Below are 27,297 nucleotides of genomic sequence, written 5' to 3'. Positions count from 1 at the left end.
TTCCTTTCAATAACCAAATAAGATAGAATTATGCGTGCATCGTTTTGACAGTTTAAAGAGATATATATGGTCACCATATTGTGAATTATTTTCTTTTTTTCTTTTTACTTGACAGTAGATCAATAATTGAAGAGTCAAATACAAAATGACCGTTTTTAAGACTATACTTGGTTGATTTTATAGCCAGGAAAATTTATATTGTGTTTGGGTTGTAAATTTCTGGAGTTTTTGTAAAATAAATGTATAGTAACGATTTGATATATGTGACGTAAAAAAATAATCAAAAAATGTATTTACGAAAAACGTAAAAATATTTTTGATAAAAAAAATTCCCTTTCCATACAAGGTCATATACATTCTTTCGAGGCACGTGTTTATAAAACACTCCAATAATACGTTGTTCAACCCATAAAATAGAACGTCTTAAATTCCCTTCGCATCTTGTAGTGGTTGCCACCGGAGAATATGAACATGCCATGTTCTGATGAAAATTCACATTTTTCCATTTACTACAGACACCCCAATTGCCTGCAACCAACCCTGCCTAGGCATCTTCAACAATATTCGATCCATGGAAATTAATTAATTATGTGCGCCAATAAGTGGAAAAGCACACTTTCAACTTTCATGAGGCACGTCACATCTCACCACTCCTCTACCAAATCAAGCTACCAAACTATCTACTATCATCATTTTCTTCAACTACAGTATAAAACTACAATATAAAAAAAAGTCATAAACGTTTCAATATTTGGATGTGGTCCGGTATGCCACATATGGTGAACTACTAACTTCCAGAAATCCCTCAAGCTGGCACTGAATTTGGTAGCATCAGCATGTATGTTGTTTATTATTATTATTATTGATGTTCAATAATTGCTAACTAACTTCGAAATATTGTTGAAGTTGGCTTTTCTAAAATATCAACACCTCAACTACACATTACCCTTTTTTAAAATATTCAGCGTCACGTTATCTAGGGGCCGAGAGAATGTATATGCAAATTCTACTAGTAACAAATCATGAGTACTTTAAAACTAATCCGACCCCCCACTAGCCCTTCCCATACCCTTTATCTTCAGAAAGAAAAAGGGACCAAATCTTTTGCTGGGATGGCCTATCACCTTATCTGATGACCCCAATATCGATTGCATCACGTTTTGAAGTGGATGAAGGTGAAAAAGTAGCTTCCTGGGAGACTCTATTAAGCCTTAATAACTAGCTAAAATGTCCAATTAACGTCCTTTGCGTTGAAAGAAAGTCACAGGGAAATAATTGGAACTCTTAGGCCCACTGCATTGATTTAGATACAGTAGACGTTAACAGGGACCAAGGAGCAACTTGGCTCATGTATTTGTTACACTTGTTCAGAGTTTGCGATCTTGATAACATTGGGGATTTCATGATTCTATTTGATGTTTTCTTCAGTAATTTTCTGTGCCGTGATGTTAAACCGTGCTTCAGTTTAGTGCTGACTTCGAGCCGCTGGTGAAACTGATGCAGGAATTTACCAGCCGATGCAGCTTTGCTCTTATAGTCCCAAATGATCCTCACAATTCGTCCCACCGCCAAAACAAAAATGAAGGGAAAAACGACATCAAAACAAAAGATAAAAGTGGGATTCCAGAACAAGTTAGAGAAAGAAAGAGAGAAAGCAACAAAGATACAGATGAAAGCTTGATTGGATATCTGCATTGCATTGAAGAGAATTACATATGTACAATTTCGTCAATGCACATAACATATTCCTATGACCAAAAAAAAAAAAGGAGATTAATTGGAAGAGATGGAAACGAAGCACCTTTTTCATGAATTCTTTCACTCAAGTTTCTTCGTCAGGTGACCATTCAAACTTGCTATTCTTCCCTTTGCTATCCCTTGACATGCTATTGATGTACTGTCTGGCATATTTTTGGTTGATCTCAAACACAAAGCTCATTCCCCTTATCTACATATTTGCCATTTTAATTGGTTAGGGTAAGCACAAAACTTGTCAACCAGCTAAAAGAATTTATGTAACGAGCAAAAGCAGAAGACTAAAAAAGCAGTAAATTGCTCTTAATCTGTACAATACACAAATATAACTTAATACATCCATGCTAAAAAAATCTTAATTATGCGTTTTCAGCACTTTTCCCATAAAGACTAATAATCAATGTTTGGAGTAAATAAACTAAACTGTTGCCACCAGAAGCAGAATCCTGTATTCCTTCTAATATTTGATTTAGTTTGATGAGTAAAGTCATATTTATTCATATTATAGTTTAGAGCACAAGAAGCGCTAGATTCTTTTTTCTAGAACTTGCTTATAAAGAAGTTCCTTCCTACTTTTGGGCCATAGATACACACCGCCAGGGTGTACTTCAGATCGGTATCAATGGGAATGATTCAAATCTAGCTCGAGTACTTTAAAAGAATCGCACTTGTCATGAGACTTCCTCTATTTCAGGTAATGAAAAACAACAGTGACTGGGGCATTCATTCCGTTTCAACGTCAAAAGTACAAGAGGTTGATTGAAACAGTCAAAAGTACAAGAGATTGATTCATATAGAAGGATCCCAGAAAGGAGGAAAATCATGACAAAGAAGACTGCTTTGTTAAAAGGTCAGAAGGAAAAGAAACATACCTCAATCAAACAACTGGAGCCAAGACAGATCAGTTGTCCACTTGCAACCAACTTGCCATTAACTGAGATTAAACTCTTCCCGATATTTTTCAAGTAGAAAGATCCGTTCGCTTCCATCTTAACAATTGCCTAGATAGGGCAAAAACAGTAGTTATAACTACTCCGAGTGAAAAAAGAGAAGAAATGCCAAAACAAATGAAGAAGAGGAAGCATCATTTATAAAATCAAATTTCGGTTCATTTGATTTTATCCATAGTGAGGACTGAGAAGCGATCCTCATTGTCCACAAGGAAACATAAGCTTTACATATTGTCAAAGATATCAGTTAATGGAAGATCCTACCTGGCGTCTAGAAATTCGATTAGCACGCCCTTCTTTTCTTAGATCAATATCAACATCAAAATCATCTGTAGATCTTCCAAGTACAACCTATTAAATCAGATTCACCAAAAGAGTTATTCTGGCATTTTTCTCAAAGATTACTCTGTGCTAAGAACTCACAGACTGAGATGTGTACATGTAAATGCACTACTCTATGATAATGGAATATCACGAACAAGAACCGCAAGAATGATTTATAAAACTTTAAAAAGAGCAGAGTCATTTGATATCCAAAAAAATGTTGTTAAGTTCTTCAAACTGGAATACAGAAATTGAGCCTAGATCCTTAGACTGCATCTGTACTCCTTCAAGGATATATGGTAGAGGTAGTTAAAGAAAAAGGCAAAATGAAAACCTGCAGATTGGTGGTAGTAACAAAATTATGACTGAACAAACTTCAATCTACAAGAAGTTTTATAGATAATGTACAAGAAACTGAAAGGAGTTATTTCATGAAAATATTGAGCTAATGCTTTTTTTTTTTTTTTTTTTTTCAGCTCCTGCATGAATCACTCAGAGTTTTGACACTCATCCGAAGGAATCTATCTTCTAACTTGTTCAAGGCCACGCGAAGCTTCAGAAAGTGCCAAAGGCCAAGTTACTTACAGAGGTAGAAAATGGTTCTAGTGTCCAAATTATTGAACAGATGTTCCACTTGAGAAGCACAAAAACTGAAAAGAAAGCTACAAAAATACATGCTGTTTAACAGATAAGGAACTAAGCAGAAACCGAAAGAAAGGAGGTGTAAAAGTAAAATAATCATGTAAAAAATGGAAATTAGCATATAATTCCAATGAATTGCGAAGCACAGTTACCAAATTCAGAAAGTGACAGAACTAGATGCCTACCTCAGTCTTTCTGATGTAATGCCTCAAATGACGACCATAAAAAACCGCAAGGGCCCCTTGAGATGTCATGGATCTTTGAAGACATGATTGAGCACATTGTTCAAGCCTTATAATAGTCCTTTTTGCGTCCTCATACTGATATCTCAAAACTTCAGCTATATAATGACCAAATGTTACTGAAAAGGATTCTGAATTTCACTCCAGCACACAAATTCATAAGCCTTTCATCTCAGTTTATGATAGCTATGCTTCCAATTTTTATATGCACCTAAACTAGAATAATGGAATTTTTTTCCCCTATCTGATAATCAACTAGTAAAGTAACATGCATCAGTTTACCTGCTGCTATACTCCAGAATCACAAGTTATATCACGTTATGGGACCACCAATCAGTTTTCTATGCTATTTGTGGAAGAGGGAATTGGGGAAACAAAGACTTTGCAAACACAAACATGGAAAAATTCTAAAAATCAAGCATTCAGGTAATTCTAATTGTACAGATCAAAACAAAATCAGATTAATTACCTTGCTTCGAACTATGTAAGTCTTGATCATGTGGATCTAGGTCCATTTCAAGTATCTGACATGCAAAGGAATAGAAGCTTAATAAAGTTTACTATGGTAGTTGGAAGCATAGCTAAACAAAACTTTAAACAATTACCATAGCTTCAACGTCAGAAAAATAAGGAACATCTTTATCACTCCCTAATTCTTCCTGATCTGATGCTGAAGGGTTTACTGCTGTTGAATCTGACATATCTATTTTCAAAGAGCCTGCTACTGTATTATGTACTTCCACAAATGACACTGAACACTCTCCAGCCTGCTTACAACAAAGAAACAGCTTTAGAAATACAATGACAGTCGTGAAGAAACTGATCATGTAAGAAGCCACAGTTGCTCATGTTATCTGAGTACCTTCAAGTCAACTTTAGAAACACTGTCCTCAAGTGCTCTACTAGCTGGTATACTTTGATTTGCATTTGATGATTTACATTGGTTCAAGTCTCCGAGAGCCTTGTTAGCATCCCTTGGAAGAAAACTTTTAGAGTTCATATCAGATAACTCTGATTTTACTCCAAAACCCACAAGAGAGCAGGTGGGACGTGTTTCTGGCAAAATATTTGGTCCAATCTTCTGAGACCAAGTAGACGATCTTGGAAGATCTTTTGCATCCATCAACAAGTTTCCTTGTCTAGTTTGTTCTGGACTAGCAGCAGAAGATAGGCCCATAGTCTCTACAGGGGTTGCTTGGGCTGCAGGAGGTGCAAATGACATCGAAGGATGGATAAGCAAGAATATATCATCATTGCAAGGAATTTCAGGGTCTTCAGTGTTCAGTGTGCAGCAAATATTGCCATCACCAAGTGCATGAGAATTAGACGTGAAAGTTGATGCAGATGGCTCAGCACTTTCAGGATGCTGAACATTTTGATCACCAGCACGAGTGGAAGAAGTAATAGCTCCAGAATTATCAAGATCTTCACCTTGAGGATCAGTAGGACAACTTTCTGCAGTGACCAATGCCTGAGGTTCAATATCATTGAAGCTGTCCTCCTGAGCATCATTTGGAGAACTTAGGAGGAGTGAATGAACATTATCAGAATAAGATTTATCCCTAGTTTCTTTCCCATCTACATCTATGAAGAGAATGTCGTCTTCATTTGAAAGGTTCAAAAGTGAATCTGGAAGGTCTCCAAACTCACCCTCTGAGACACCCAATAAAGGCCCCGAATCAACACCATTATAGACAGCTTCATTCTTCACATTGCTGGCTCCATCATCAGTAAGCATCTTTTCAGCATCCTGAGTTGCATCACCTTGCTTCAAACTGACTGGCAGAGGACTTGCAGAAAAATCTTGCACTGGTTCCCAAAGGGACAGATTAGGATCTGCAGCTGAAAAACCAATAGTGTGAAATGATGAATTACCAGCAGGCGCATTCATGTTGCATTCCTGTCTTGATCCCCGGAGAACATTACGTGGATTCTCCTTTCTTGAATCAAAGGCAGACAACTGTTGCATCTCCAAACTTTCTAAGAGCTTACTGTTAGATGGTATTTCTGGTAGGCCAGGCTCCTGAATACCAGAGCATTCACCAATGTTGACTGAACTATTTTGAATGAAACTAGACATTACCCTAGATTTAACATTTGCCTCAAAAGGAGTTCCATCTTGCCTTAATGGAGTGGAAACATCCTCAGGAAATCCATATGTCCTGAACAGTCCATTTGGCTGCTTATCTTCAAGTGTATTAGAGCATCCTGTGAGATATGATGTGCGTGTACTAACAGCACCAGAGGTGACAGATGCATTCCCTGTTGGTTTTGCAAACACACTACGTAGGATCTCTATATCTGACTCCTGAAGCTCAAAATGATTCTGCATAGAGTTTCCAAGCACACAATTGCTGTCCTGTGGATCCCGATCAAATCCGCGGAAATCAGCCACATTTCCACTGCTGTCGTGAATATTTGGCTCGTCTGGAAAACCAAGGTCAGTAGGGTTGAAAAACTCACTGCGAAATTTCTTCCGCATGGAATAATATTGTTTGCGGATGCTCACAATTTTCCTCTTTTCAGGTACCTCCCTACTTACTTTGGAGTGATCAAACCTATTATTTCTCGATAAAGGATTGAACCCAGACAACTCAAGCTCAAACATGCGAATAGATGCCTGGGCTGACACATCAGGGTCATAGAGAAGGGAATGCCACCTATCTCGCAGCTCCTGGAAGGTAAATCTACGGGAGAACTGTACTGCCCCTTTGGCAAGTGCTTCCAAGGAAGCCCCAGCCTGGAACCAAAGAAAAGAACACAAGATTTATGATCCAGGACGTGGAAGCCCACAGAAAAGCTGAATTAGAAGTGCATTCAAAGTGATAATTAAAGAGTAAAACAAGAAGGGAGGTTAAAGGGACTATTATTAGCGAAAATTGACAACTTCTCAGCAATCTGTTCTTTATTTCAAGCTTTCACCAGAAATACAATAGCTAAATTAAGAGCAGACAGCAGACAATCTAGTTGACGGTTTTCGACATTTCAATGCAACATCTTCTCCTTTTGATGATGGTATTCTTCCTTGCACGAGAACCAGTCACACAATGCTACACCATTCCCCACTTTATGATAGCAATGCTTACAATTCTCTTTATGATATCAACAATGAAGTAGCAAATACTCACTCTGACTTAAGGAACCTTAACAGGTCGGTCCTTCAGGAACCACATAAAAGTGCTGTCACCTTTAATGAAACCTCAAGGATGAAGAAAAGCACCTTAAACTCATATGATTCCTAGAATACCTAATTATTTCATCAAGGTACAGCTAGTAATTTAGAAAAATTATCTACAAAAAAAAAAAAAAAAGAAGCCAAATCCCACAATAGCTAATGCACACTCATCTTCCACCAAAAATAAAAGTCTCAGAGCATTATAATTTTGAAACGCCCCCTAATTTGGCGTAATTTGTGCTCCACACAGTTGGATTAGCTAGTTCAAGCATCACTATATCACTATTGCTACATACATACAGACAGACAGACAAAATGGAATATGACAACTGAATTGATTCCCATAACTGCAACTAGAGCATATGTCAAGCACAAGTAAAATGTACAAAAATTCCGAGACTTCAATTGTAATGCGAATAAATACGAAACCAAATTAAAAAAAAAAAAAATTCATAGTATTCCTAAAATGAAGTGAAAACTCAATTCCAAACAATAAAGCAGATGATTCTGAGAAACACAGACTAAAGGCAGGCAGTTACCTCGACAGCGTTCTTCAATAAGAGGTCATCTTCGGGAATCCAAGCAGTGGAGACTGGAACCGCAGCTGCCATGGTCCTCTCCCCTTCCAGCTTCTGCAGTAAAACCTAAAAACTGTTCGTCCGCAGACTAATTTGAATGTGCAGTAGGTTTTCCAGTTGGCAAATTTGAAGTCTAAAGCTTTTACCGAAATGAAAGATACCGAATTCCAAGAGTGATGGTCTGTGGAGCTCTTCGTCGACGTCGATCACCGTAGCCACCTTTCTTCTTCTTTTTTTTTTTTTTTTTTATTTCCTTTTTTTTTTTTCTGTTTAATGTGTAATTTAGTTTAAACTTTTAAATCTACTGGTACTCGTATAAGTATTCATCTTAGACGACTATGGCCCACAAAGTCAACCACTTAATTTTGGTCATTGACTTTATTTATTTATTAGTTTCCTTCGGAGCAATAGATACATTAATGTCACAGCAAGCTACCATCTTTTTGAAGAAAAATGAATTTTCAAAAAAAAAAAAAAAAAGTTTTAATACGCTGTACCTCAAGGAGTACAATTTGTGGTTTTGTAGACTAGAGGGTAACTCCCATTGTACCTCACGGAGTTGACTTTAGCACATCAATTATTTATTTTCACCAACTTTTTGAGTTTTGCTTAGGAATAACCATTCACGAACAATCTGATTGTTTACCAGTCAGTACTATCATAAGCAGTTTTATCAGTTAATAATTGCGTAGAAATAAAAAAAAATTAAAATCCGGAAGTTGCTAATAAAAATCGTCAAGAAAAAAAAAACACACACACACACAAACCCGTAAAATGATCACATAGCTAATTAACCATAGCTTGGTAATTAAGCAACTCGCCAGTAAGAATCTGGCCATTGGCCAATGTGCCAAAGAAAATTATAGTAATTACCAGTACTAAACTTGAATTTCTTGATAGTACTCGAACGCCGTTATATCATGTTATATATATATATATATATATATATATAACAAAGCCAAGAATAGGAAAAGAGGAAAATCCGGTGCACACACACACATCACATATATAATTATTTATATGTCACTCAAAAAGAATAATGTAGCACTAACTAACTAATAATTAAGTACTACTCTGATATTCACGGCATATCATGTCAGTTGTTACAATCTTTAAAAAGTAGTACAAAGATTAATCTTTGCATACATGAGGATACTTCTACCATGAACTAACCCAACTCCCAACAAGTAGCGCAGATGAAGCTTTTAAAGGAAATTACAAATCGCACTACAGCATCGAAGTAGATATTGCATGAGCAAAAACCTCGTCCCAATAGTCAATGCAGTTTTTGAGTTTCAACAACTTCTAACATTCTTTCTCATACACGAGGACGGACTAGCACATCCACTAGTTCTTTGCGGATAAAATTAGATAAGAACATAATAAATTAGATAAATCCCCAGTTCTTGGAGTTTTTAGAGTTTAAGCAAGTCGGAGGTCCTGAAGATTGGGGTGGCTCGAGTACTGCAATCGGAGAGCATAGAGGTTGGACAACCCTCCATCAGCTAATGCAAGGGCCGAGTTGTAGTCTCTGGCGTTGTCCACAATCCCATACTTTGGATCTTCACATGATCTTGCCTCCTTCACTCGACAGTCAGACCAACTTTCTTTAGTTTCTTTTCTTTTTTTTTTTTTTTGATCATGAAATTGGGAATCCCAAAAGAGAAGCTACCAAGATAATTAAACTATCAGCTAGGAAGATAAAGATCATTAATTGAGAAGTGACCGCCCATTGTAGATGAAGGTGTATCTGTGATCTGCTTACCAATTCATACAGAAGATTTCCATGTCTTTCCTTCAGGTTTCTCACCTGCGCGCATTAATTGAAAGGGTAATTTTCTTTCTGACAGAAACTATATGGGCAAAGAAGCGAATGTTTTTAAAGAATGAATTGCAGCATAAAAGCTGATCACCAACCTTCTTCTTGTAGGTATCAGTTTGATTTTTGATCACATGGTACTGCAAAACAATTCGTAAAATGTATTCTCAGTACTGAAGTTCTAACCAAATCTATCGAAAGCTATGGATAGGTGACTGGCTAGACGACAACTGCATGTTCCATTAGAACTCTGCACTTCTTTCGCCTACCTGAAGGTGCGTGTATTGAAGGTTGCAAAGAGAAATATTAATTAATTCATCTATATGTAAATTCTTTTGCTTTTCTTTGACTCTAAAGAAAGAACAAATTCACCCTGCAACTCCAACTGCATATTTATGCAAGAAAATAAGTTCACAAGAAGGAAGTTATATATGGTCGATTGCTTTTAATGAGAGTCTCTAACCATCGCAAAGACTAAAATCCATTCGAGTACAAAACATCCATATGGATATTTTTTGGGCATGATGAGTTAGATTTGGCAAGGTGTATATATACTAGTCAAACGGAATGGTCTGAAGTCGGGATTTAGAGGTTGAAATCAACCCTCCATCAAACTGACGACTAACATGCGGCCAAGAAAAATTATCTACAGAAATTCTTCAAGTACAAATCATTTTTGTTGTTCAAAGATCCGTGAGAGTTCCCATATAAAAATGAAAGTGTTTACTCGTGTTCCAAGTATGAGACGATCGAGTATTAGGCAAATAAAATATTGTTCTCTGATGTTCAAGACATGAACCAAGTAATGAATGAATTCTCTGGTAATTAATAACAACACTCCAGTATTCTTGATTTCTTCAGAATGGAAACGGTAATTAATAGCCACACTCCAATATTCTGATATGTTTAATTGACAACGTCCACCATGTTATTGCAGCGAAATTGTGAAGGAAGGAAGGAAGGAAGGAAAAAAAAATATTCAGCGTCGTATAAATTAAAAAAAGTGCAAAGTACAAGGAGGAACCTTTCTATGGCGTATGATAGCAAGAGAATCAACAATCTTCTCTTGCAGACGGCACATGTTGTCCCAGTTGAGATCATTCAAGTCTTCACCCATTCTTTGCCTGTGGAACAAATTCCATTGACGTACAATCAGTAGATACTTCACACTCATGAATCAGAAAAAAGAATTAGTAGTATTATCACACTTAATCAATACGTACGGAGTTGCTACTCCAATATCATCGTATCTTAATACTCTACCTGATGTCTCTCCTCAGCTTATTGTTGGTCTCCTTCAATCTTCTTAAATTCTCTTGCATTTTCTACACATGCAAAGTAGTTACTAAAAACACGCACACACATAATCAACTAAGCAATTATTAGCGAGAAATTTAAGAAAAACACCTCATAGTGCGTGCTCCAGAGATCAACACCTACAGCGCTTTGATAATCATCCATGACCTTTTTAGTCCTACCCAAACCAAATCAAGGACATTCTATTTAAGACTTCTCGACGGATTTAACATGCATCACCAAAATTATAAAAGAAAAACAGGAAACCACAAGAGTTATGGTCATAGGACATACGTTATTGAAGGACTAGTATACTCATGGAACTTCTTGGTATCGGAGAGCATGATGAGTGAAACCTTAGCATCACAAAGAACGCTGAGCTCATGGGCTTTCTTGAAAATACCATTTCTTCTCTTAGAGTAAGTAACTTGCCTGTTGGTTGAGTTCTCAATCTTCCTGATCTCTATCTTTCCACGACCCATCTCCTCCTGTAATCTCCTCCTCCTCCTCGAAGAACAAACAAGTACAAGAACAACCTTAAAAATAGATTAAGAGTTTGTGAGACAACGGGAGGTGTGGTACCAAAGCTACGTTGATAAGCATGACTAATCCGTTACTATAAAGGGAAAGTGAGGTTAAAAGTGGATGCGTCGTGCAGGCGCAAGGGTTTGCCATATCAGTGAAAGGTTTGTTGTTCTCATTACTACTCATAACATGTGATGTCGGGTCCTTTTGATTATGACAAGTCGTAGAAAAAAAAAAAACATCGCTGTCAAGCCTCGGGTTGTGACAAAGAATAAAATAAAAATAAACCCGAGTAAGAATCTGACGAAGGGAGTGAACCAGCGAGTTATTGGTTTAACTAGTGAGTGAATAATTAAATTGGTGAATTGTTAAAATGTATTTTTAATTAAATATAATATTTAATAATTTTGTATATATAAATCTTGACAAATTATGTTATAAAAGTTTTTTGTTTAGCTTTCAATGAGCTATTAAATAATTAACTATTACCAAATGAGGTCAAAATAATTTTGATTAGGAATAAAGACCAACTTTAAAGCATGACATCTTATTTTTATGTAGTTTTTTTCTCTCAATTACAAAATTTTATCAATGTAATCATTATGTCAGGAATGAATTATGGTAAGATATCATTTTGATAATTTATTTTCTAACTTTTGGAATAAAGTATGAGAGTTTTAAAGATTCAAGAAATGCTTATTTAAGGAGTGATTAAAGGAGAAGAAAAAGGAAAAATTCAAGATTTGAAAGAAAATAGAATAATATTATAAAATAATCAATAGCCCATAAAAGCATTTTGTCCATTGGTAAGGTGCCGAGTCATGTGAGAGATCCCAAGTTTGAATTGTGCTAGTGGCATTGCAACTCAAATTTTGCTCCAAGTGTTTCTCAAAACCTGGACGGTTTTCAGTTCTTCTGGTTGAACCGATGAATTGTTGACTTTTTAAAACGGTCAAATTACCAACTTAACCCAGTTAGACAGATGGTTTATCAATTTGATTGATTGAATCATTGAACTAGAGTAACCAACTCCCTTTAGAGGAGTTGGCCACCACATTAACTGTGGGATAGAAGGTCAAGAGTTCAATTTTGCCTCCCATCAATCTGATTCAATATGAGATTTGTTCTAAATCTATAAAGATGTGTGGTGCGTGACGTGCGTCTGGTCTAATGGTAGTTCAGTCCCCGTCAGGGTTGGGCTTTCCTATAGAGTAAATTTAATAACTATGAAAAAAAAAACCCACACTCTCCCTCTATTAGGTTGATTACCTTTTCGCGCTTGTGTGTGCAAAATTTGGGAGTGGATTAGGATGGATGGATATATATATATATATATATATATATAGTCTGTTTCTATTTTGGATTATAATGCATAAAAATCCTTGTGGACTGGTTTGGCTTAAAATGTGATGTTAATATTAGAGACTAAGTGCCTGTTTGATAACATAAAAAAGTGCTGAAACTGAATTCATTCAGATATTCAGATATTGTGGATGTTTGATAAATAAAAATTCATATGCTGAACTTATTAAGTGGTGCTGAATTTGTATGTATTTTTTTCAATACAAAAATCGTAGCTGAATGCTTAATTTGATAAGAATCAAGAGATTTACTTCAACTACTTTATCTTAACTACCAAATATATCCCTGTTTGTTAATTACATTCAAAATCCTTATCTAATTAAACAACCTAATATTCCATATTCAAAATCCTTATCTAATTAAACAAAACAACCTGATATTCTCTATTCAAAATTTTTTTTAACAATAGTATTTTTTTTGCAATAATTTTGATCCACAAACATTTATATTTTGATATATATTTTTTTTGTGCAGATAAATATTATTTATGTGATGCAACTTATCCACACACACGTGGCTTTATGACACCATATCGAAATATTAGATATTGGTTGTCTGATTTTCGAAATGCTTCTCGTCCAAGATCAAAAGGAGAACGCTTTAACCAAGCACATGCATGATTGAGAAATGTAATTGAATGTGTTTTTTGAGTATTAAAAGCTCGTTTTTCCATTCTCAAAACGATGAAACCATACTCTTTTCCCACACAAAGAAACATTGTCATTGTATGCATTGTTCTTCACAATCATTGTCATTTTCATACCTAATAATTTTAAGTTAATTAAATCATATGTTCTATTTTCTTTATGGATTAAAAGATAGAATGGCAAAATTGTACAATTTAGCATATTAAGCATTAAGTTATGAATATTTATCAAACAGTATAAATAGATTCAGCATTAAGATTCAGACATTCTTATATCTCTTTTCAGTGCTTAAAATTCAGCAAATTAATTATTTCAGTATTCATAATTCAGATTCAGTGTTATCAAACGGAGCCTAAGAGTGTGTCTCATAAAACTGAGATTTGAAATTTGAATCCATTAAGTTATTGAATTGTTAAGTATTAAATCTAATACATTTGAGTACATATCACATCAGTGATAAGTGAATAGTTTATCACCAGTGATAAGTGAATAGTTTATCACTTAATTTTGATAACAAGTTTTGTTTAGAATATTCAATGCCACTTAATTAAAATCTAAATCCATATCAAGTTTAAATACTTAATTGAATTATCAAACAGTACTTATATGCCGCCACAATGCTTACTACTGTATACATGTACATCCATACAAACAATATATATGCTGTCACAATGTGAAGTTGTTTGTATAGAATATTACTTGAATTTTTTAGAATAATTACTATAATATTTTTTTATAATGTGATATATATTAAATAAAAATGATTAAAAATGCAGTTAGAGATTGTGTGTTTGTTATGTCAAATAATCTCATACCCAAACATATTTTTTCATTATATTCATGATGATTATGTCGTATAAATTGATAATATATGCTGGATTATCGAAGATGAAAACGAGTTACATATCAATTGTAAGTACTTGGTTTGTATTATTAAGATAAAATGAATTAGAAAAGACTGTTCTAATAAATTAAGTTGATATTGCGAATTCTTATTATATCTACATTCATACAAAAATTATTATTTAGAAGATGAGAATGTAAATGAGAGGTCTCAAGTTTGAATCCTTCCACTTACACTAAAAAAAAAAAAAAAGAATTATTGTTCTCAAAGAAAAAGTAAAAGAAGGGATATTTCCTTGGTTGCTATTTTAGACTTGTACATGGTTGGAAATATAGGCCCTGTTTGGAAGCTTGGTTTTTTACCAAATTTGTATAAAACTAGTTTTTTAACAACTTTTGCTACAAGAACCCCAAAAAACTTATCAAAAATTTTAACCTACACACTTAAAATATCCAAAACACAACAAAAAAAAAATTTCCTTCCTCTTTTCTTCTTCTTCCTCCCCTACCACCATCTCCATTGCCGGCTCCATCACCAATTTCCGGTGCCGGTGCCGGTCTTTTTTTTTTCCCCTTTTTTTTTCCTCTCCCCCTCTTCCTCCCCTACCATCATCCTCTCTTGTCCTTTTTTTTCTCTCTACGTCCGGCGCAGAGGGGGGTGGTGCAGAGAGGGGCGGCGAGGGGGGCAGAGGGGGGAGGGGGAAGGGGCAGAGGGGGACGGCAGGAAGAGGGGGAAGGCGGGGGAGAGAGAGACGGCGAGGGGAGGAGGAAGGCGGGGGGAGGGGGAAGGGGGGGAAGGCAGGGGAGAGAGAGGCAGCGGGGGGAGAGGGAAGGCGGCAGGGAGGGGGACGGCGGGGGAGAGAGGGAAGGCGGGGGGAGGGGGAAGGGGCAGAGGGGGGCTGCGGGGGGAGGGGGAAGGCGGGGGAGAGAGAGGCGGTGGGGGGAGGGGGAAGGGGCAGGGAGGGGGACAGCGGGGGAGAGAGGGAAGGCGGGGGGAGGGGGAAGGGGCAGAGGGGGGCGGCGGGAGAGAGAGGGAAAGCGAGGCAGAGGGGGGTGGCGAGGGGAGAGGGAAGGTGGAGTTGCAGCTGGGGGTAGCGGAGGTAACGGGGAGGAAGAAGAAGAAGAAGAAGAAGAAAAAGAGAGGAAAGAAAAGAAAAAGGAAAGAAAGAAAAAGAAAAAGAAAGGGAAAGAGAAAAAAAAAAAAAATTTCACCTTACAAAAGTTTCTACAAAATTTTTTTAAAAACTTCTACAATGCACTACAATAAAGTTTTAGACAAACTCCCAAAAAACTCAGGTTCCAAACAGGCCCATAGATGTCGAGCTCTATTAAGGCTAGGCCTGTCAATTGACCTGTGTGAGTTGGATTTTGACATACTTAAAATCATTTCACATAAATAAAATGTCATTCTTTTAAACCCAATTTTAGTTCAGCTAGGTTCACATTTTTGCAACTCATGCTCGACTCAAAAAAAAAAAAAAAATAGTCAAGTATTGAGTCTATTTAGGGCAGACCCAAGCTTATGTCATTCATTTATTTTATATGTTTAGTGTTTACAGAATCTAGTTAAGTGAAACAACTAGTTAATCCATATATATCTACCAAAAAAAGTTTGAATTTTAGGACAAAAAATAACACAGTTTACCATAATATCCACAAACCTATCAATTAGAGATTGGAAAAAAATTATCATAAAATTAATCATTTAAACTTTAAATATTTGATTGAATTTAGATAAACAAATCTTCTTAATTCCCGCACATGAGCCATCATGTACACATTTTTCAAGCTGAATATTAATTGGATTGAACCTAGTCCAATCCAAATTCAGCTCACATTTAAATTGGGCAAAATATATTGGTCTATGTTTTTATTAGTTCACATTGTATGAAGTTCAGCCCACTAAATTTAGGACCGATCGAATTGAGTTCAGATCTGCCCAATCTAATTGGCAGGTCCAATTAAGGCATCGTTAATTTCAACACAAAAATCTCCTACGTGCAAATGGAAACAAAAAGAAAAGAAACAAAAGATGTATTCTTCGTAGCTTCTGCATTCTACGACGGCCAATGCTTTCCTACGCTGCTGAATACAGGGGATTGACTTAGGCAGTTCGCAAGTATTTCACGTTGTTACTGTTAACGTTTCCAAAAAAAAAAAAAAAAAAAAAAAAAAAAGCATTGTTGGACTGGTTAGACTTATCTAAAATGTCGGCCCATTTGGCAAATAAGATTTTTTTGATTTTTGTAAAAAATTTATTATAATTTAATATAAAAATTGTACACAAATTTTTTAAAGTGTATATTTTTTTGAATATTTTAAAGTGTATAATTTAAATTTTTTAAACAAATTTTTTGAAATTATTGTAAATAAAATTATTTAAAAAATTATAATAGATAAATTTGGCCAAAGCTTACCAAACAAGGCCGTCATTCGCTCAATTCACAGGCTTGCAAGTCCCGTGATTTCTGCCACATGAATCAATTCGCTCATCAAAAGAAGCTAAAGGAGCCTATTTCTTTATGGATCCCATCCCACCACAGAAAAAGCAGCAATTTTTTGTGCTCTTAATGTGTTTATGGGGTAGATACATGTCATAAATCTTGTAATTTATGAAACAAGCTACTTTGAATATAGATTAGATTGAAAGTGTTGATCATTATTAAGGCAGTTTCAACTGTCCATAAATGCCGTCCCAGCTGACAGGATACTAGAAAAGACGTTTCATTTTAAGAGGTGAATTGACCGATTCTTTTTGAAGTACGCTAGGCTGCGGATTATTTTTTATTTTTTTGAAATATTTTAAAAATATTTTATTATAACAATGTATTTGAAAAATCTTTTATTATAAATTTTTTTGGAAATATTCAAAAAAAATAAATTTTTTTGGATATATTTTTAAAATATTGTTAAAATTTAAAAATTTTTACAATATTTTAAAAAATTACCATCATCACCCACCACCCCTTCCATTCTACTCTTCCCCCTCTCTCTTCCTTCTCCATCTCTTTCTTCCTCTCTTCCATCTTTTTTCTCCTCCCATCTTCCTCATCCCATTTTTTTCCCTCCACTCCTCCTTTCCCCTTCCCCTTCCCCTCTCAACCATATCTCACCCCTCCTCTTTCCCCCTTCTCCCCCTCTCCCCGATCTGCACAAAGCCAGATCGAGGCCTCTAGTCATGACATCGTAGCCAAACCATGGTCCTTTTAGTTGTGATTTGGCTGTAGCTAAATCATAGTCTCTAGTTAATGTCAGATTTAGGGAGGAAAGGGAGTGATGGCCTGTGGCACGAGAGGGAAGAGGGGAGAAGGAAGAGAGAGGAAAAGGAAAGAGGAGAAAAGGGAATAATGGCGGTGGTGGTGATAGATGGAAAAAAAAAATTGTGTAGATTTTATTTTTTATATATTTAGAGTTATTTTTTTATATATTGTATTGATGTGATATTTTTTGGAATTGTTTTTGTTTGCATATTATTATAATATTGTATATGAAAAATTTATTTTTTAAAAAATGAGAAATCCAAACGGACAATTACGCGTGCCATTTTTCGTTCCCAACCAATCGCATTCTGATTTGACCCAAACACAGATTTTCACTTTGCAGGGAAAATTGTGAAGTTATGGTAACTTTTACCTTTTAGCTAATGCTTCGCAAGTTATGTCTGCAAATAAAAGTAACGGCAAGTAGAAATATTGGGTTTGGACTCTTACCGTTCTTCCCATTGTCAATATTATTTAAAAAGAATTTCTAATTATATTTTTATCATTTTATTTCACACACGAGACATCAGAAGAAGTATTACACTAATAATACAAGACTCCTTTTTTTTTTTTTTTTCAAATAATCTTGTACAGTATCTACTATCACAAAGATGTGCCAACAAGCTTACAAATCAGAACCACCTGTAACGTTGGGAAGCTGTAAAAGGGGGATATTGTCAAATCTTCTGGATTCTATGAATGCCTTGATTTCTAAGAAAACTGAAGTGTAGGTTTGTTCGGAAATTGCATTATTTATCAATTTTTATTTATTTGTATTATCAACATATTTTTTAATTATTATTTTATTTTACATATATCACATTAAAAAAGTATTACAGATTATCTTTAAAAAAATTATTTAAAATGATTTACTATCCAAACATGCTCAGTAAACATATCAAATCCTTTTACTACTTTTTAGGGGTGACTTAAATTGAATTAGTTCTACATTTCAAAACTATAATATACATCTTGAAATGGACTATTCAAATTTATTTCAAGGAAAATTACAGTTTGCAGCAACAATTTTGCTATATCTTACTAGTTACTAGATAGAGTACTTTAACAAGTGAGAGGGAAAAAGAAAAAAGGGAAAAAAGTAACCTATGACATTTTTTTTTTTTTCTGGTAATAAAACAAGGATCCTGGATTCATGATAGATTGATAAAAGCAGCAATTTTTTTTTGTTTAGAATACTTGCGAGTTGTTGTCTGTTTCCTAACTTTCTAATATTAAAAAACTCGAAATTGCAGAAGGAGATCTGATTATGTCGTCGTCACCAACGTTGGCGAACATGCTGTGCATTTTCCGTGATTAGGCATTGAAACTTCAACAGTCCTTTCGGAGGACCAGACCTGGCTGGCTGTCAAACGACGTCCCACTCTGGACCCCGACGCTTTTAAAATTCATAGCTGTGGTGCTGTTGGAAACTAGCACTGCAGCAGTATTTGTGTACGACGATTTCACATCACTAAGCTGCAGCCCTCTCTTGTCTTCCTGAATAAAATACTACTACTGCAACTCACGTAAGCAGACCCAATCACTCCCCCATACCGCCCCGCCCCCCCCCCTCCTCCTCCTGCTCAACAAAAACACCAAAAAAAAGAAAGAAAGAAAGGAAAACACAAAATAGGAAATTAATAGCAAAATAAAATGGAAACGTGAAGGTGGGTTTGATAAACCGCCAGAACAAAATACTATGTTAGAAAGTAGTATTAGTGCCTGAATACTGATTAATAGTAGTAATAGATACTGAGAGCTGGTAGAGATATGGAATATATATGTATATATAAATTGAGAGCAGATATTCTGATATTATCATAAGAGGGTGGTGTCAGAGTCTTGATTGTCATTCTCAGCGTAACTATGGAGGAATCGCCCGGATTGGCCCGAAACTTAGCAGAGTTGAGGCAAACTTTCCGGAGTGGAAAAACCAGAGGCCTCGAATGGAGAAAGGCCCAGCTCAGAGCTATTCTCAAACTCCTTGATGAGAACGAAGACAGCATTTTTGATGCGCTTCAACAAGATCTGGGCAAGCATCCCGTTGAATCTTATCGCGATGAAGTAGGATTTTTTCTTTTTTAATAATTGCATAATTATTCTGGTTATTGGTATCACGGTAGAATATCAGGCATCCAGCATAGTACTGTTTGGTTTCTTAACATATTCATTGTGATCATCCCTATTCATTCAGCAAAGAGCCAGTTTTGATAGGGCTAACAGATAGTTAATGCTGGGTTGGAGTTTTATGATTTGTCTACTGTACCATTTGGGACACCTCCAAAGTAAATTCTAAGTGTTACTATAACTGTTTGATGATGCCATGCTTTTATTTTATTTTCCCCTCTTTATTATTTTTTTGCCTTCCCTAACAGGTTGGTGTTCTGAAGAAATCAGCCAAGTACGCTTTGGCCTCTGTTGAGAAATGGATGGCTCCCAAGAAGGTGTGTCACTAGTGTGTATCACTTTAGCTGCTTAAATGTAGTGCTATTCGATGCATATTTTTACAAACAAGTAAAATTGGCCAATCTGGTTCAAGATTCGAAAGTAGAGAGCTATTTAAATTGGTAAGCTAGTAGCTGAACTGGAATTCAATTTGAGAGTATATGTTTCTTGATCATAATTTTTCTTTCTGATACATGTATTGCTCACTATCAACTTTAACATAGTGGCCGCATGCATGTTCTATTAACTTTTTTTCCCCCTCATTTTACATACCAGTGTTGTCAAGAAACGAAAAAGAAGTGCACAAATGAGTTTCGTCTTAGATAGGTTTAGATACAAATTGAACTTGGTTGAGGAAGTACGTTCTATAAGTGCTGGCTGAAGTCTGGTTATTGAAGCATAGACAAGAATGATTTTTTGGTAAGCACTTTGGGTAACTTGAAATTTTTTTGGCTGCTCGATTTAGGTTAACGGTCACTTACAGTTTTTTTATTCTGTGATCAAAGTAAAACCAAGGGGGGATGGACTATTCATCTCGATTTCTTGCAGCTGCTAACAACTCCGTTTAAACAGGGCCAAATGCCATTGCTCTTTTTCCCAGCAAGAGCAGAAGTATTACCTGAGCCACTTGGCCTAGTATTGGTCCTTGCTTCTTGGAACTTTCCTATCTGTAAGTTCAATTAGATATTGTTGTAATCCAATGTGATTTTGATAGTCGTCAAGGAACTAGCAATTGCTGATGTGTATGTTCAAATAGAAGCATGCTAATAAGATCTTGACCTCCTTTCTCCATCAAACCTCCTAGGATAAGTGTAGTGGTTTATTGTGAGTTACAGGTTCTTTTGAGTTTCTGGTGAGCCTTATTTTTACTAGAGGCAGGGAGAAGCATCTCAAATAAGTTGATACATGTCCTTTAGGCTAATTTATTTCTTTCTTTGTGCAGCACTGGCTTTGGACCCAGTGATTGGGGCAATATCTGCAGGAAACACAGTGGTCTTGAAACCTTCAGAGCTATCGCCTGCATCCTCTTCTTTTCTTGCTAATACAATCCCCCGTTACTTGGACTCAGCAGCACTAAAAGTCATTGAAGGTGGACATGATGCAGCTGAACAACTACTGCAGCAGAAGTGGGACAAGATATTCTTTACTGGTAATTCTTATTTAGGTCACCTACTGTTTAATCCTTTTCTCCCTGGGAATGTATCGTGTTCTTGCTGTTGATAACTGAGTGAAATTACCTAGCCAGTTTACACTTTTGGTACAAAAAATGAGCTTTATAAGTGAATTGTCTTTGCAACCAGGAGAAGCTTACCTTCTTCCACCATCCCAACACATATCATTAAGGAATGATGGACAGAATCTTATCATTTTCTGTTTGATCATACCTTTTCAGGGAGTTCACGAGTAGGACGCATAATCATGGCCGCAGCTGCAAATCACTTAACACCTGTAACTCTAGAGCTTGGGGGAAAATGTCCAACCATCCTCGATTCTCTCTCCATTTCAGATTTAGAGGTTTCCTATAGTATTTAAAAGCACTAAAAGAATGTTTAAATGCAGAACATGAGATGTATATTTCTTGTCTTAGACTAAAGCAGGTTCATGAGCTTAAACGAGAAGTCAGAAAACAACTGTTTTTCTTGTCTTAGACTACAAGAATGTGTTATTGCATTACCCCATTTGCAGACAAATACATAAATGATGCATGCGTTTACTATTCTTATTCTAATTTGTTCCATGTGGCTCCAAGGTGGCCATTAAGAGAATAGTTGGTGGCAAGTGGGGACTGTGCAGTGGACAGGCATGCATAGGGATTGATTATGTTCTCGTGGAAGAGAAATTTGCTTCAATCCTGGTAATGATGGCATGCTCCTTAAGAGTGAGGCTCGTCCTCCATTTGGATCTAATGGTTTTGAAATAGATATCTACCATGATTTATTTCTTGGTTTGATTTCTCAGGTTGAGTTGTTGAAGAAGTGCATCAAAGCTTTTTTTGGTGACAGTATGCCAAACTTGAAGAATCTTTGTAGGATTGTCAGCAAAAGCCACTTTGATAGAGTTAGCAATCTTCTTGGGGACCCCAGAGTTGCAGCATCCATTGTTCACGGTGGTTCATGGGACGAACAAAATTTGTAAGTGCTGTGTCAATCTGTGTATTGTGCAAGCTGATCTTGCTGGATGCGTGCTACTTATTGCCTTCAAACTTTTGACTGATGTTGCACAGGATGATTGAACCAACCATCTTGTTGGATCCTCCTCTTGATGCTGATATAATGTCTGAAGAGATATTTGGTCCTCTGCTGCCAATCATCACAGTAAGAGAAAAAATATTCATAATGAAGGCCTCAAATGAAGCTGTTAATCTACAAGAAAAGAAGTTTGATATAATATCTTCTCTCTCGTGTTACAGTTGAATAAAATTGAGGAAAGCATTGAGTTTATAAACTTGAGACCAAAACCGCTTGCCATCTATGCTTTCACAAAGAATGAAAGATTCAAAAAAAAGCTTTTATCTGAAACATCATCCGGAAGCATAACCTTCAATGATGCAGTCGTCCAGGTACTTCTATTCAAACTTCGTTGTAAGCTCTCAGCCCTAGTTGATGCAAAAGCATACATGTTCAAACCATCATTCTTTTTCCTTTCCAACAAAAAAATTGCAGTTTGTGGCCGATTCATTACCATTTGGTGGTGTTGGTCAGAGTGGTTTTGGAAGGTATCACGGCAAGTACTCTTTCGATACCTTCAGCCATGAAAAAGCAGTTCTGCAGAGGAGCTTTTACCTTGAATTGGAACCAAGGTATCCTCCATGGAATGATTTTAAGCTGGATTTCATCAAATTGGCTTATAAATTTGATTACCTGGGGTTATTACTGCTGTTGTCGGGATTGAGAAGGATATTCAAGCGATCAAACTAGAAGAGAAAGATCAAATGAGACAGTAAGAGCGGCTGCACTGCTCTTCTGGCAACCGATAAAATTATAGTTAAAGCAAAACCATTGATAGGATTAATTGCTGCAAATTCTGTCAAATTATGCAGAACTCATCGACTTGTAAACAACCATAAAACCATACGACCGTACTACCAGAAATGTTATGCTGCTGCTTCAGTCAGGAAACCATGTTCTACTTGTATCAGGACGCATTTCCAGCTCAGTAATACCATCTGAGTGACTCTTGTATAATGCATATTCAAATGCTTCGTTTGTCAATACTTTCAAAGTTTCTACTTTTACGGATTAAGCATTCCATGTTAGAAGGAAAACTTCTGTCTTTGCCTAAAACAGTTTTAAATGCGATTTTCTTCTGGTGCGTGCGACTAGACAATTGTTCTGAATAAGACTAAGAAGTATTTACTGTCCGTGGAGGGTGGCTTATTTTGGACCGGCCCAAAACCAGTAAATTTATTGGACAGCGCAGATTCGTTTGGGTCCACAGATTGCCCACGCGTTATGACGCCAGAATGTCCTTCCGGCCTTTTACAAACAGATATATAAAATTCTAGAAAGTGCGAATGGACCAATTCTAAAGCCTTAAAGCCTATGGGAACGGCCCTCCTACTCCTCCTCCTCCAACATCATCAATCTCTTCTTCGTCCCGCATCCTCATTCTCGTACGTAACCTCTTCAGGCATAACAACCTCCGACGTCAGTAATCCTCGTATCATCTATCTCCTGCCGCCGCACCAAAATGTTCTGCGACAGCAATCCATGAAAAATCTGACCGTAATAACGGCTGCCACCACCCATCTCCAACCGAGATTATTTTGTGCAATCAATAGTGGAAATAGTAACAACTCTGGCATCCAGGATTCCATGGCTGATAATTCTCAATCAGTTAGCGGTACATCGACGATTTTGAACGGTGAAAAAGAAGAGGAGAAGAAGGAATTGGAGAAGTCAACACCCCGATATACTCCTCCGCCGCCGGAGAAGCCGTTGCCGGATGACTGTTGTGGAAGCGGATGTGTTAGGTGCGTGTGGGACATCTACTACGAAGAGCTGGAGGCCTACAACAAGCTTTACAAAACCAGTCCTGATTCCCCCAATGCTTCTTCCGAACAGAGCTGATGTTTTGAATTATCGCTGATTCTTTATGGGGCTTTTTTTCTTCTTTTTTGTTCCCCCTCCACTGATTGGTGAAGAATTGACGAGCAAATATTTGATTTTTTTTTAAATATATTAAAAAAAAAGAGTTTGCTTTTCATTTCCATTTTTCTTTGGTGATCTCCGAGAGAATTAGTACACGTGGAAAGCGGAAACGTAAAAAGTTAAAAGACGCCCGTTTGAAAAATTTCTTCAGCTTGATGTATTGTATTGAAAAGGCTGGACAGTGTCATCAACTTCTAATTGTATTTGTACCATCAAATTTGTTGTTAATGTTGGACGGTAAAATCTAGCGTAGAGCCTAGATACTTCATACATAGATTTATGATTGTGGTGTCACAATTGACTGACTAAATATCGTTTTTTTTTTCCTTATTTTCAAAAAAAAAAAAATATCGTTTTTCTTTTCTAGAGATTAAAAAATCGATTCCCCCATTCACCTTGAATATTTTATATTGCTAACCTCTTTAGTGAATCGAGCTACAAATCTTCTGATTTGCTGTAGCTTTATGACCGTGGCGATTATTTTGGGATTAAAGTCGATTGAGTAAACATATTTACTTCTTACCCCAAAAAAAAAAAAAAAAACACATTTACTCACATTTGGTGTGTCTAAGTTCCGGAATTGGAACTACATGTGTTTTTGGGATCTATTGTAATTATGCACAATAGATGTATTAAGTTTCGAATTTGGGACTATCAACTTTGAAATCTAACGTAATTGTGTAACTTTATTGTATCTGTTTATAATGCAATTTTTGTCATTATATAGATTTAATGGAAGTATCATATTTTATATATAAAAAAAAACTTTAGAATTTAAGGATTCAATAGTACAATTTATAGTAAAATGGTCATTTCAAATTTGTTTACACCCTATTCCCAACTTGTTTACATCTAACCAAAACTTCTTTACACTCTATTCTAATTTATTTACACCTAAAAACTTTTAAGTGATTTGAAATGAGACTGGTGAGGCCCCATCCCCTAAGTTCATCTTATTAAGAGGAAACCATATACGTACACAGTTTCTTAAAACACAGTTAACTTTTTTTTAATTATTTAAAAAAAAAAAAAAGTTCTCCGACTTTCTTTGATTAGCCATACCCCTCAAGCTAGCAATTAACTTTTCTTACTTGCTCAGAAGTAAATAAAATAAGAAAAACAAATAAAGAAACAAAATGGTGGCATAAAACAAGACTTGAGAGCTGAGCCTAAAAAATTTTTAATAACAAATTTAGAACATAGGACTGAAGTGAGAGAAAAGATTAAAGAGTATCGAATGGGAACTCTTAGCTAGTTTGGGAGATCAGGTTTGATAAGAAAAGAAAGGAAATGAGAACAAAAAACTTTCTTTCTGTTGAGAGATAGAAAAGAAAGGGAACTAGATGATTTTGCATGGATGGTCTACTGCTATTACAGTTGACAAATTTTTCCCAAGTATGGCCAGAAAGCAGAGGAAAGTTGAGAAAGCCTAAAAAAAATTTTCAAAATGTTCATTTTATCCTCTTAAACGTGTATTGAACAAATTTTCATTGATATATATATTCCAAATCATTTTATTTTTTATCTAAACTCTCAAACAACATTTGTTTGGATTAACTGTTTTTTAGAGCATTTTTTGAAAAAAATTATTATAGCAATATATATGAAAAATATTTACTATAAATATTTTTGAAATATTTAATATATTATATAAATAAAATATTTTTAAAATTATTTTTATTTATATATTATTGTAACATTGTTATTTTTAAATTTTTTTTGAAAAAATAACCAATCCAAACAGAAACATTTCTCTTATTTTCTTTCCTATTCTAAACTCCCAAACTAACTATAAAGTTAATTTTTTTTTTCTGAAACGATAGGAATGGGAAAAATTCACTTTTCATTCTCAAACTTTGTGACAAATACACATTTGGTCCCCAAACTTTTCGTCAGAACACACTGAGTACATAAATTAACGATTTTTTATCACATTTAGTCAAAAAGCGAGAATTTTTTCAATTTGGACGGTGAAGTCCACGTGGCCGTTAACAAATATCCAAATATCGAAAAAACCAACACAAGTCAGACACAAAATGTTGACTAAAGTCCATTCTCTGTCTCTATCCCGATTGACTCTCTCTGTAACACATCCACTGCTTTTCTTCTCTAAATTTTTCCTTTTCCCACCGAGTTAATGAAGTGAAAAGTTGCTTGAGATTAACAGAGTTAATGGAGTGATTCAACACAGCTTTTTCAATCCAGTAGAATTAATGGAGTGATCCACCATATCAAGCAACAAAACTTCATCTTCAATTCGTACTTGTCAGCAAAATGAGATCACGAAACTCAAAATCGTCGATTTTGTCAAATAGCAGTACCTGTGTGTGTGGATGTAGATTAAGACCCAAATTGACAACTTCTTGGCGGGACGATAATCCTGGAAGAAGATTCTATAGTTGTTCAAGATGGCCGGTAAGCGTAGTATAATTTTTTGTAAGTAAAGTGTAGAAATGCCCTTACCGTAACAATATAGGTGTATTTGCAGAGGCCAGATAGGTGCAAATATTTTGAATGGCTTGATGAACCAATCTGTGCAAGAGAAAGGAGCATAATACCAGGTTTGTTGAGAAGGATAAATAGGATGGAGGAAACAATTGAAAAGGGCCAAAGAAGGGAAAAAATTATGATTTGTATTATTTTGATGTTGGCTATGCTGCTTATGATATCTGTTGCTGGGAAAAATAGGGGACATGCAAGAGAAGGAAAATTGGTACTAAGCTTGGAATGAGTTACCGAATGGAAGGCTGATGACTGTGATTTGTTCCTTTCATGGGGCAAAATTTTGACTGAATTTATAAACATAGAAATAGCATGCTTTTGGATCTTGTAAATGATGGCAATGCTATTTGCAGTTGTAGTCTGATTTAGAATGTTTATATATACTACTACCCCTACTTCTAGTTTTGAATGGTTGTTACATTGTGTGTTGTACAAAATTTGGTAATGAAATTGTTTTATTTTAGCAGAAAAATATTGTCTTGGACGAAATAAGAATAACACATCAAAAAGATGACTAGCACTATACGAGATAAACTGTTTGTATGTAACAATGACAAGCTAATCTGAAATTTATGTGACGTATTAACAAGCCAATATACACAAATTGGCATCATTTTCATTTAGTAAGAACTTAAGATAATGTCAAAATGGACAACTTGTTCAAGGAACATAAACGTTCTCAAAAAAGTGATCAACATCATAATAAAAGCATCTTGTTCAAAAAGACAAGTCTTATTCAAAAAGACAAGTCTTGTTCAAAAGTATCAGCAAAAGACTAAGA

At 35.7% G+C, this 27,297-nt stretch overlaps 3 protein-coding genes and 1 long non-coding RNA gene across 8 annotated transcripts; 2 read left to right on the top strand and 2 right to left on the bottom strand.

The window, feature by feature from the left end:
• Window positions 1-1,272: 1,272 nt before the first annotated feature.
• Window positions 1,273-7,959, bottom strand: LOC140003924 (uncharacterized). 2 transcript variants are annotated; one of them, XM_072057478.1, is made up of 9 exons: window positions 7,828-7,958; window positions 7,628-7,739; window positions 4,776-6,653; window positions 4,519-4,680; window positions 4,383-4,437; window positions 3,857-4,011; window positions 2,970-3,056; window positions 2,628-2,756; window positions 1,273-1,948 (listed from the first exon to the last, which is right to left on the bottom strand). In XM_072057478.1, the coding sequence occupies exons 2-9, from the start codon at window positions 7,697-7,699 to the stop codon at window positions 1,823-1,825; spliced, it is 2,664 nt and encodes an 887-aa protein (XP_071913579.1). In that variant the 5' UTR covers window positions 7,700-7,739; window positions 7,828-7,958; the 3' UTR covers window positions 1,273-1,822. The 2 variants fall into 2 exon arrangements, with proteins under 2 accessions (XP_071913579.1, XP_071913578.1); XM_072057477.1 differs by having other exon boundaries at window positions 7,628-7,959.
• A 759-nt stretch (window positions 7,960-8,718) lies between these two features.
• LOC140010445 (agamous-like MADS-box protein TM6) lies at window positions 8,719-11,420 on the bottom strand. Of its 2 annotated transcripts, none has more exons than XM_072057479.1 (7): window positions 11,076-11,420; window positions 10,893-10,959; window positions 10,749-10,810; window positions 10,510-10,609; window positions 9,584-9,625; window positions 9,432-9,476; window positions 8,719-9,334 (listed from the first exon to the last, which is right to left on the bottom strand). In XM_072057479.1, exons 1-7 carry the CDS (start codon window positions 11,261-11,263, stop codon window positions 9,089-9,091), a joined length of 750 nt encoding a protein of 249 aa, XP_071913580.1. In that variant the 5' UTR covers window positions 11,264-11,420; the 3' UTR covers window positions 8,719-9,088. The 2 variants fall into 2 exon arrangements, with proteins under 2 accessions (XP_071913580.1, XP_071913581.1); XM_072057480.1 differs by having other exon boundaries at window positions 8,719-9,247; window positions 11,076-11,407.
• A 7,433-nt stretch (window positions 11,421-18,853) lies between these two features.
• Window positions 18,854-23,075, top strand: LOC113698393 (aldehyde dehydrogenase family 3 member F1). Of its 3 annotated transcripts, XM_027218204.2 has the most exons (11): window positions 19,329-19,482; window positions 19,794-19,862; window positions 20,140-20,283; window positions 20,437-20,533; window positions 20,807-21,013; window positions 21,257-21,378; window positions 21,614-21,718; window positions 21,823-21,995; window positions 22,088-22,178; window positions 22,274-22,423; window positions 22,527-23,075. In XM_027218204.2, the coding sequence occupies exons 4-11, from the start codon at window positions 20,443-20,445 to the stop codon at window positions 22,779-22,781; spliced, it is 1,194 nt and encodes a 397-aa protein (XP_027074005.1). In that variant the 5' UTR covers window positions 19,329-19,482; window positions 19,794-19,862; window positions 20,140-20,283; window positions 20,437-20,442; the 3' UTR covers window positions 22,782-23,075. The 3 variants fall into 3 exon arrangements, with proteins under 3 accessions (XP_027074002.1, XP_027074005.1, XP_027074004.1); XM_027218201.2 differs by lacking the exon at window positions 20,140-20,283 and having other exon boundaries at window positions 18,854-19,482; XM_027218203.2 differs by lacking the exons at window positions 19,329-19,482; window positions 19,794-19,862 and having other exon boundaries at window positions 20,141-20,283; window positions 20,370-20,533.
• A 2,988-nt stretch (window positions 23,076-26,063) lies between these two features.
• Window positions 26,064-26,934, top strand: LOC140010131 (uncharacterized). The gene is made up of 2 exons (XR_011817378.1): window positions 26,064-26,429; window positions 26,503-26,934. It is a non-coding gene; the product is annotated as an uncharacterized lncRNA (long non-coding RNA).
• Window positions 26,935-27,297: the final 363 nt, after the last annotated feature.

Source organism: Coffea arabica, chromosome 7c (assembly GCF_036785885.1).
Source record: "Coffea arabica cultivar ET-39 chromosome 7c, Coffea Arabica ET-39 HiFi, whole genome shotgun sequence".
Classification (NCBI taxonomy): domain Eukaryota; kingdom Viridiplantae; phylum Streptophyta; class Magnoliopsida; order Gentianales; family Rubiaceae; genus Coffea; species Coffea arabica.
The sequence above is the reverse complement of the archived record's forward strand: the minus strand, read 5'-3'. Positions and strand labels throughout refer to the sequence as shown.

Bases quoted from the DNA above. Each gene is read 5' to 3' on its own strand.
- LOC140010445 (XM_072057479.1), bottom strand. From the start codon at position 11,263: ATGGGTCGTGGAAAGATAGAGATCAGGAAGATTGAGAACTCAACCAAC. The intron at 9,626-10,509 runs GTTCCTCCTTGT...ATTGTTTTGCAG, and splicing joins CTATCATACGCCATAGAAAG to TACCATGTGATCAAAAATCA. The intron at 9,335-9,431 runs GTAAGCAGATCA...TTATCTTGGTAG, and splicing joins GAAATCTTCTGTATGAATTG to CTTCTCTTTTGGGATTCCCA.
- LOC140003924 (XM_072057477.1), bottom strand. From the start codon at position 7,699: ATGGCAGCTGCGGTTCCAGTCTCCACTGCTTGGATTCCCGAAGATGAC. The intron at 4,438-4,518 runs GTAATTGTTTAA...TTTGCATGTCAG, and splicing joins TTTCTGACGTTGAAGCTATG to ATACTTGAAATGGACCTAGA. The intron at 1,949-2,627 runs GTATGTTTCTTT...GCAAATATGTAG, and splicing joins GCTCCAGTTGTTTGATTGAG to ATAAGGGGAATGAGCTTTGT.
- LOC113698393 (XM_027218201.2), top strand. From the start codon at position 19,285: ATGGAGGAATCGCCCGGATTGGCCCGAAACTTAGCAGAGTTGAGGCAA. The intron at 21,996-22,087 runs GTAAGTGCTGTG...GATGTTGCACAG, and splicing joins TCATGGGACGAACAAAATTT to GATGATTGAACCAACCATCT. The intron at 22,424-22,526 runs GTACTTCTATTC...AAAAAATTGCAG, and splicing joins TCAATGATGCAGTCGTCCAG to TTTGTGGCCGATTCATTACC.